The 10,939-nt window shown below is 36.0% G+C and overlaps 2 protein-coding genes across 2 annotated transcripts; both read right to left on the reverse strand.

Moving 5' to 3' along the window:
• Window positions 1–333: 333 nt before the first annotated feature.
• LOC145017498 (protein MIZU-KUSSEI 1-like) lies at window positions 334–1,524 on the reverse strand. Its single transcript, XM_078975520.1, has one exon. The coding sequence runs from the start codon at window positions 1,351–1,353 to the stop codon at window positions 544–546; it is 810 nt and encodes a 269-aa protein (XP_078831646.1). The 5' UTR covers window positions 1,354–1,524; the 3' UTR covers window positions 334–543.
• A 4,679-nt stretch (window positions 1,525–6,203) lies between these two features.
• On the reverse strand, window positions 6,204–7,241 carry LOC145016094 (uncharacterized). Its single transcript, XM_078974513.1, has one exon. The coding sequence runs from the start codon at window positions 7,239–7,241 to the stop codon at window positions 6,204–6,206; it is 1,038 nt and encodes a 345-aa protein (XP_078830639.1).
• Between the last annotated feature and the right edge of the window lie 3,698 nt (window positions 7,242–10,939).

The raw sequence follows: 10,939 nt of genomic DNA on the forward strand, positions 1-10,939 counted from the left end.
CTGTCGCTAACCGTTAGAAATGGGTCGTTAAAATAGTTGTAATATGTTTTTCTTAACCTGTTGGAGATTTGCCAGTAACATGTTAGTATTTTCCGACGGATTATTCCGTCGCTAATACCTATTTTTATTTTTCTAGTAGTGGTAGGAATAAAATTGTAAAGAAAAATAATACTCTCAACAGTCAACACTAATGGCAAACGTGAAAACTATATTGCATGTAAAATGCGGAAAACGTCATGGGTCAACAACGAACTCGAATGAGTTAAATCACTATGTTCTTTAAAATAAAGAAAATAATGTGAATTCTTGAATCAATGCTATTATATGTGAATTTTTATCTCTTTACATTTAGACAGGCAAACCATTCAATTTACATACACTCAAACGCCATCAAATTTAAACAATCCACGCCAAAATCTAAAGTTTACAGTCGAATTTACCATCAAGCTTGCTAAATTATTTATAAAAATTTGCGAATTCAAAGACTTTTATATGATAAAAAGATAATAAATTGGAAGACTTTTGACATTACTAGATTTTGACTTATATCCTGAGTAGAAATATACTGAGTTCAGGCCCTCCGTTACCATCCGGGTTCATCATATAATAAGCTTCCGAGTCCCGACTCCCAACGACTCGGTCAAACCTCGCTCTCATGTACAGCAACTCTCCCTCCGACTCACCACCACTGTTTCTCTTTCTGCCGTCTTCCACCATTGGTATCACACCAGCTCCCACCGAGACACTCTGCACCGTGCTCAACACGTGCCAGTCGGAATCTGAGCACGCCCTTGAAGACGCGTATCCACAGTTCCTTCCGTTACAATACATCGTCCATGTGGGTTCGTTGAACAGCTTGCCTTCTCTGCCACGCGCACCCAACCGCGACTGTTGTTTTTCGCATTCAAGAGCGATCCTTACCAGCCCTGAAGACATCTCTTTCACGAGCACCGCCGTGGATACCGCCAGCTCAATGATCAGTACAGGCGTGGATCGTGGGTCATACTGCACCGCAAAGCTCACGCGTCCTCTTCGGTTTCCAAACAATGTGCCCGTCACTTTCCGGCCGAGCGACGGCGTTAGTGAGAGCTGGGATGGCAAAGTCAGCCACCGGAAGGTCGGAATGATAGCAGGGATTGATATGACTGTTAGAAAGGAGCGTATAAGTGTGGAGATTCCAGAGCGGGTTCTGGATAAACGACGGAATGATAAAGGAGAGCCATTCCCGACAAGGGGTTTGTGGTCGGCGGCGTAAGAGGGATCAATGACGAATGAAGTGGAGGTGATGTAAGTTGACGGGATTATTTTGCTGGATGTGTTTCTGGAGACAGAGAGAAGACCATCGTGCCTCATTCTGGAGGAGTTTGATAGAATGATACGGGAGCGAACCTTTTGACGGGTATTAGCAAGAGGGACAGATAGGAGAGGGAGGTGGTAGTTGGAAAGAAGGGGGAGGGGGGACCGTTAGGCGTTAGTGATGATGGTATTGTAAAGAGGGGAAGACACTGAAGGGTCGTGTGTAAGTCCTCCGTTCATCATCTTCCTTCTGTAATCAATAAATATATATACAAAGCATGAACAACCTAGAAGCATTTTATGACAAAACAATTTAAAATTGATATATATATATATATATATATATATATATATATATATATATATATATATATATATATATATATATATATATATATATATATATATATATATATATATATATATATATATATATATATATATATATATATATATTGTTATAAATTTGATGTAATTAAAAGAAGATTAGTAAAACTAAACTAAGAACCTTTAAGAAAGAAGAAAGAAGAAAGGAGATTTGGAGAGAATTTGATAACTTATATAAAATATTCAAATTGGTGTATCTTTTACATATGTGATAGTGTTATTTATACTAGTTAATCACTAGACATAATTAATGAGTTCTTACACATATTTGACATATTTATCATAAGAGTTGAAAATAACTCTTACACATTTGACATTATGAAATGTTGTCATTCAATTATTTACAACACTCCCCCTTGGATGACATCATTTCAAATTAGAGTTCAACCTTGAAGTACTGCCTCATTAAAAACCTTGCTAAAGAAAACCCAATGGGAAAAAACTTTAGCGAAGGGAAAAAGAGTGCAGTGTATAGTTTACTCCCCCTTATTTAGACATCTGTCACATTATATTCTATGCACATGTCGCATTCCGATGCCATGAACATGTTTCCTGAATATTGCAGTAGGAAGTGCCTTCGTAAAAAGGTCTGCTGCATTGTTATTGGATTGAACATATTTGATTTCAACTTGATGGTTCTTTATAAGCTCTTGAGTGTACTCAAAAAATTTTGGAGGTATATGTTTTGTCCTGTCGCTCTTGATATATCCTTCTTTCATTTGAGCGACACATGCTGAGTTATCTTCATATATTAAAGTTGGACATATATCCTTTTCAAGTCCACATGAAGTTAAAACTAGTTGTGTCATTGATCTTAACCATGTACATTCTCTACTAGCTTCATTTAGTGCAATTACTTCAGCATGATTTGAGGATGTGGCAACAAGTGTTTGCTTTTGAGAACGCCAGGAAATTGCAGTACCTCCATTCATGAATACGTATCCAGTTTGAGATCTAGCTTTATGAGGATCGGACAAATAACCTGCATCTGCATAACCAATCAAACCTTGTTTTGAATCTTAGGGTAAAATAACCCTAAATCACTAGTTCCTCGAAGGTATCGAAAAATATGTTTGATTCCATTCTAATGTCTTTTTGTTGGGGCTGAACTAAATCTTGCTAGCAAGTTTACTGCGAAAGAAATGTCAGGTCTAGTCCAATTGGTAAGATACATAAGAGCTCCAATTGCATTTAGATATGGCACTTCTGAACCAAGGACTTCTTCATTTTCTTCGCATGGACGAAATGGATCCTTGTCAATATTTAATGATCTAACAACCATTGGAGTGCTTAAAGGATTTGCATTGTCCATATTGAAACGTTTCAAGACTCTTTCTGTGTAATTTGATTGATGCACAAGTATTCCGTTAGGCATATGCTCAATCTGTAAACCAAGATAATATTTGGTTTTTCCAAGATCTTTCATTTCAAATTCTTTCTTTAAAAGTTCAATCACTTCAAGAATTTCTTTATTCGTTCCAATGATGTTCAGATCATCAACGTAGACTGCTATGATCACATATCCAGATGTTGTTTTCTTAATAAATACACATGGACAAATAGTGTTATTTTTATAACCTTTACTTGTCAAATAATCGCTTAAACGATTGTACCACATGCGCCCAGATTGCTTTAAACCATACAAAGATCTTTGTAATTTTATAGAATACATTTCTTTGGGTTTTGTACTTAACGCTTCAGGCATTTTAAATCCTTCAGGGATTTTCATATAGATATCACTATCAAGTGATCCATACAGGTAAGCTGTAACAACATCCATAAGACGCATCTCTAAATTTTTAGATACTGCCAAGCTGATTAAATATCTGAAAGTGGTTGCATCCATTAGCGGTGAATAAGTTTCTTCATAATCAATTCCAGGTCTTTGAGAGAAACCTTGAGCAACAAGCCTGGCCTTGTATCTTACAATTTCGTCTTTCTCATTTCTTTTTCGTACGAAGATCCATCTATATCCTAATGGTTTCACAACTTCAGGTGTGAGGATAATGTTCCCAAAAACCTTTCTCTTGTTAAGAGAATTTAATTCAACTTGCATAGCTTCCTTCCATTTAGCCCAATAATTTCTTCTTTGACATTCAATGACAGATTGTGGTTCAGGATCATCATTCATAATATCACATGCAGCTGAATAAGATAATATTGCATTTATACTGTCAGTTTCATTTTGGTCACATATTCTATTTGGCTGACCATAATTTTGTGCATCATCCTCTTTTCCTGGGGGAATTTGAATAATTCGTGTTTCTCCAGGAACACTTTCCTCATGATCTAGTGCATTTTCTGCTCCTCTTCTTTTTCGTGGGTACTTATCCTTAGAACCAAATGGCCTTCCACGCTTCAGGCGTGTTTTAGACTCTTGAGTGACTTTATCATCAGATTGTCCATGTGGAATGTCAATTCGAGCTGGAACATTGACAGCGGGTATATATGATTTAGTCACTAGGGGTGTAAACGAGCCGAGCCGAGCCCGAGCCTGACAAAGCTCGAGCTCGGCTCGTTTAATTTGAGGAAGCTCGGGCTCGAGCTCGAGCTCGGCTCATGAACAATTTAGTGGGCTCGCGAGCCTAATCGAGCCTAAACGAGCCTCTATGTGTGTGTGTGTATATGTATGTGTGTGTGTGTGTGTATATATATATATAGAGAGAGAGAGAGGCTCGTTTAAGCTCGTTTAGGCTCGCGAGCTCATTAATTGAAGCTCGGCTCGAGCTCATTTAATAAACGAGCCTTATATTTAGGCTCGAGCTCGGCTCGGGCTCGTTTAATTCGATCTCGAGTCGAGCTTTTAACGAGTCGATCCCGAGTAGCTCACGAGTAGCTCGGCTCACTTACACCCCTATTAGTCACCCTTTTTGTGTCAGTAAATGCATCAGGTAATTGATTTGCCATTTCTTGGAAATGCATTATCTTTTGAACTTCTATATCACATTGCCTTGTGCGAGGGTCAAGATATGATAAAGAAGACTCATGCCATGACACATCCTTTTCCATGATCTTCTTTTCTCCACCTAATGATGGGAAATTTGCCTCATCAAATTGACAATCTGCTAGGCATGCTGTGAAAACATCACCTGTTAATGGTTCAAGATATCTTATAATAGAGACTGACTCATAACCAACATATATTCCCAACCTTCTTTGAGGACCCATTTTTGTCCGTTGAGGTGGTGCAATAGGGACATATACTGCACACCCAAAGATTCTCAAATGGGATATATTTGGTTCTTGACCGAAAGCAAGTTGTATTGGAGAATATACATGATATGAACTTGGTCTTATGCGTATCAATGATCCAGCATGTAAGATTGCATGGCCCCAAACAGACACAGGAAGTTTGGTCCTCATTATCAATGGTCTAGCTATTAGTTGGAGACGTTTAATCAGTGATTCAGCTAAACCATTTTGTGTGTGTACATGAGCAACTGGATGCTCAACAATAATTCCGACAGACATACAATAGTCATTAAATGCTTGTGAAGTAAATTCACCAGCATTATCAAGTCTCACTCTTTTGATAGTATAATCAGGGAAATGTGCCCTTAATTTAATAATTTGGGCAAGAAGCTTTGCAAATGCCATATTACGAGTTGATAATAGGCAAACATGAGACCATTTGTTGGATGCATCTATTAAGACCATAAAGTATCTAAATGGTCCAGATGGAGGGTGAATCGGTCCACATATATCACCTTGAATTCTTTCTAGAAATCTAGGTGATTCCCTTTCAACTTTCATTGGAGAGTGTTTTATAATTAACTTTCCAAGGGAACAAGATATACATGGTTTTATGCTATTGGATTGAGGGAACTTTTGGTCCTTCAATGGATGCCCATGTGTATTCTCAATTATCCTTCACATCATTGTTAATCCTGGGTGGCCCAACCTATCATGCCATAAACTGAATGTCCCAGGATCACAATGTTTTCCTTTGATTACCATATTTGATTTAATCATATGTATATATGTATAATGCAAACCGGAATCAAGTGTTGGTAGTTTTTCAAGCACATGACTTTTGTCTATAATATACATATATTTCTTATTTTCAATGGTCACAGTCTTTGTGTCATATCCTTTGAAATATATGTCATTGAAACTTAATAAGTTTCTATTAGACTTTGGAGAAAATAAGGCATTTTCTATACAAAAGTTTGTACCATTTGGTAATATAAAATGGGCTTTCCCGGTTCCCTCTATCAAGTCTGCAGGACCTGATATTGTATGTATAATTGTTTTTGTTGGTACTAATTTTGAAAAATATTTCTTTGATTTCAGAATAGTATGTGTACTACCACTATCTGCTATACAAAGATCTCCAATCTTTTCTTGGTGTTGTGCTCCAGTTGGACTCATATTAAACTTCACATATGAAAGGAATAATAAGTGAATAAACATAATCATAATTATTATTAAAAGAACGTTCATTTATTGAAGGAAAGGCATTACATGCAAAATAAACGAAGGAAAAACAGTTTTACTAACACAATAATAGATTTTTTTTTTTAGTTAATGTCTTCCATGTCATTGCAGAAATCAGCAACATTTAGCGGAGTGAATTCAACATTATCAATGAGGTTTGCTTCCTTTCCTTTTCCTTTAATTGACTCTTGATAAAGTTGACAAAGATGTGCAGGTGTGCGATAGGTCCTTGACCAATGGCATGTGCTACCACATCTATAACATGAACCATCAGATTTTTGTGATGTCCCAGTGTCATGCCTTGCCACTTTGGCCTTATCTTGTATGTGGACATTGTTTCTTTGTGAATGTTGGTAATTATTCCTTTTCTGGCCACAACCACGATTATTACCTTGTCCACGACCAGAATTATGGTTCTGATTATGGCTTTGGTTTCGATTAAAATAGCCACGGCCTCGTCCTCGACCACGACCATGCCCTCGTCCACGTGTATTGTTTCGATGACTATCAATATTTGTAGCATTTGCTTCAGGAAGTGCTACTGATCCCGTTGGACGAGATTCATGGTTTTTCATCAAGAGTTCATTGTTTTGCTCTGCAACGAGCAGACATGCATTCAGTTCAGAATATCTTGTGAACTTTTGCATCCGATATTGTTGCATCAAGGTAATGTTTGTTGCATGAAATGTGGAGTAAGTTTTCTCCAACATATCTTCATCAGTAACTTCTTGTCCACAATATTTGAGTTGTGAACATATTCTGAACAAAGCTGAGTTGTATTCATTTACTTTCTTGAAGTCTTGAAACCTCAGTGTTCTCCATTCATCTCTAGCATTTGGAAGTATAACTTCCTTTTGATGATCAAATCTTTCTTTCAAAAGATTCCAGAGAATACTTGGATCAGTAACATCAAGATATTCAAATCTTAACATTTCATCAATATGCTTACGAAGAAAAACTTGTGCTTTTGCTTTGTCTTGTGCCAAGCAATTATTAAATTCATTTATAGCATTTGAGATTCCCATGGACTTAAGATGCATTTTTACATCTATCATCCATGGCACATAGTTTTTCCCGCTAACTTCAAGTGCTGCAAACTCGAGCTTTGCAATGTTGGACATAATGTAACTTGATTAAGATAGATGTGATTTCCACTTCTAAATAACCTTTGTTTGAGCTTTCATGCTGATAACGTGTTATAAATTTGATGTAATTAAAAGAAGATTTGTAAAACTAAACTAAGAACCTTTAAGAAAGAAGAAAGAAGAAAGGAGATTTGGAGAGAATTTGATAACTTATATAAAATATTCAAATTGGTGTATCTTTTACATATGTGATAATGCTATTTATACTAGTTAATCACTAGACATAATTAATGAGTTCTTACACATATTTGACATATTTATCATAAGAGTTGAAAATAACTCTTACACATTTGACATTAGGAAATGCTGTCATTCAATTATTTACAACATATATATATATATATATATATATATATATATATATATATATATATATATATACACACTAATAAAAGAGTAGTTATTTTACTATGTGTCACCATATTAGATCTCTTAATTAATGTGTTGCCGCTTTTCAATCTATTAGTTCTCCATTTAAAATTTATTATACCTCCTCATTAATGTTATGTTATTTGTCAATATATTTATTCTTTATTTTAAAATTTAAATTTTATATTATTGTATCATTAATTCACAAATAAAATGTCTATATAATAAAAATTAATTTTACATATTTTTTTGAATTAACGATTATAATTTCACATAACTAATAAAAATATCTCTTAATTAGTAATTTATTTAAAATAAATGATTAATAATTTTGATTTTTTACTATAAAAGTCTAATTAATTTTATAACTGTGGTTCCCACGGGTTATAAACTAGTGTGTGTGTGTGTGTATACATACATACATATATATATATATATATATATATATATATATATATATATATATATATATATATATATATATATATATATATAAAGGTGAGATCGGTTGACAACTCATATTAATATGGAGCGTTGTATCAAAAGTAATTCATTAAGGATATGATCGTCATCTTACCAATCTCATTAATGTTTAATTTTTTATGTTATTTGGCATATTAATATAAATCTCTAAAAAATTTCATCAGAAATCAATTTTTCATATTTTTTAAAAAATAGTATTTTTTGTTTTTTTAAATGCAGACTTTTTAATTTTTTATAGAAAGCATGACTTTTTGAAAAAAAAAATTGATAAATTTTTTTAAAAAAAAACTGCAATTTAAAAAAAAAATGCATTTTTTTTCAAAAAAAAATTACAGTTTTTTCAAACTCTTGGGGATTCATATTATCGAAGTCCTAGTACTAGAAGGATCTGTAACATCCCAAAAATCAAAACAATTTAAAACACTCAAAAATAACTCATATCATAAAAATGTTTACAAAACTAAGGTGTCCAAATTGTTTATCGAATATCAGAGTATCCCAAAATCATAATGTCATCAAACAGGAGGATATGTACGCACGCATTCGCCTTTCCGTGATCATTAGAAGTACCTGAAACCATAAACTAAATCTGTAATCCAAATCTTAATGAGTTTCCCCTAAAGTACCAACACACAAACAAATAACATATGAAACAACATGTCGGTCCCAATCAACCATTGGGTTGGAATACCTCAGGCCCAGTCAACCTGCGGGTCCAGTCATCCTTAGAATGGAATACCCCATGTTGGAATGCCAATATATAATGGGTCAAAACATCCTTGGGATGGAATACCCTCAGGCCCAATTAACCATCGGGTTGGAATTCCTCTAGTCTGTTGGCTCAGATACAAAGCAATAAAGCCTCGACTACAACTCAAAATATGTTAACATATACATAACAGATAAACATATAATCAGCCAACAAACAAACAGACAAATATACAAATCACTACCGCATAGCAACACCCTAGACACTATAATACAGATCTAACAGAACACTACAGCATAACAACATATGGTAAACCATGATATCAATCCAATGGGCCAGTCTTGATGCCTTTGACCTGCAAGTACAGTAAGGAAGACTCACCCCTTAGTCTGAGCAAGATCTCTGAACATAACAAAACTCTGAATAAAGCTTAATGAAATCTATTCATCAAATAATGACCATTATCAAATACAACTCAAAATACCCAAAATACCCTTAGGTCAAATCATGGTCAAGGTCAAAGTTAAGCCGAACCCAAAAGCCTCACAGCCAAGGGTCACATCGTGGCCCCTCTAATGGTCACGGTGTGATCCGAAAAATCTAAAATAGTCGAGGATCGGCATCCTCACGTCGTGCACCCCAAACCCTCACATCATGAAGACACCTAGATCAAAAGTTCTTAATGAAACTTTGGATCCTTTAAGACAAGCAACTAAACCTTCCATATAGCCTTATTCACTCCAGAATGTCATCAAAATCATGGCTTTTGGACATGCATGTCCAAGAACGTCCCAACTCCAACTAGGGCACAAATGATGAAATATGACACCAAATCTCATGCAAGAGTCATAAAACTCCACCAAACAACAGATCTATCAACTATAACACTCAAGGGACCTTGGAGATCCATAAATTTGGCAACTTTATGGATTCCATTCACTACATCAACTTGAATATAGTTAAATAAGCACAAAAACCTATATCTAAGCTTAAGGACTCATAAAGAAAGGAACATGGAACTCACAACATGTCCAGAAGGTGCCAAAATCGATGATGGTGAGGCATGAATGTAGAAATGATGAACTAGATGCTCTTCCTCTTCTTCTTCTTGGCTAAAAACACCACAAATGAGCTCAAAGATCAACAATGGATGTTAGAGTTTCAAAAGGCAAAGTAAGGAGGTGATGGAGGCTGGGGGTGGGCTAACCCTAGCCCTTACTTCCTTTAAATACAGAGTGAAACCCTCAAAACCAAGGGTTTCCACATAGACAAATCTCATGTCATGAGCTATCCATTACTCACATCGTGAGCCTCAAAATGGCATGCGTGATCATTTAATTCCTCACGACGCGACATGAAATCTCACGTCGTGAGAGGAGTCAAAATTGAAATATTAACTTTATCAAAATAATAAAATGTGCACCTGAATCTAGCGTTACAGTTCACCCCCACTTGAATCAAACTTCGTCCTCAAAGTCCGCTACGACGAATAACCCATGATAATGCTCCCGCATCTCAGCCTCCGGCTCCCAGGTCCACTCAGAGCTTTTCTGATGTTGCCATTGAACCTTTACCAAAGGTATCTCCTTGTTATGTAGGACCTTCATTTTTTTTCCAAAATAGCTACATGTCTCTCAATATAATTCAGGTGCTCATCAACCTGAATATCATACAAAGGAACCGCCATCTTGTTGTCCAACACACACTTTCACAACTAAGAAACATGGAAAGTGTTATGGATCTGATTGAGCTCACTCGGTAAATACAACCGGTAAGCCACCCTGCCTTCCCTAGCGATTACATGGAAAGGTCCAATAGTCAGAGGACCTAATTTCCCCCCCTCTTCCTGAAGCATATCATACCCTTCCAGGGCGAGACCTTCCGGAGCACCATATCGTCGACCTGAAACTCCAACTCTGATCGGCGTCGGTCGGCATAGTTGTAATGCCAACTCTGAGCGGTCTGCAGTCTCTGTCTAATCTACTGAATAAGCTTTGTGGTCTGAAGGACTACTTCGGTCCTTCCCATAACCATATGACAAACCTCTCCCTAAGATATAAGGGAACGACATCTCCGACCATACAAGAGCTGAAAAGGTGAGGCACCAATGCTG

Source organism: Lactuca saligna, chromosome 9, assembly GCF_052625555.1.
Source record: "Lactuca saligna cultivar CGN05327 chromosome 9, ASM5262555v1, whole genome shotgun sequence".
NCBI classification, from domain to species: Eukaryota; Viridiplantae; Streptophyta; class Magnoliopsida; order Asterales; family Asteraceae; genus Lactuca; species Lactuca saligna.

Excerpts from the sequence above, each read along its gene's own strand:
- LOC145017498 (XM_078975520.1), bottom strand. The coding sequence starts at position 1,353 with ATGAGGCACGATGGTCTTCTCTCTGTCTCCAGAAACACATCCAGCAAA.
- LOC145016094 (XM_078974513.1), bottom strand. The coding sequence starts at position 7,241 with ATGTCCAACATTGCAAAGCTCGAGTTTGCAGCACTTGAAGTTAGCGGG.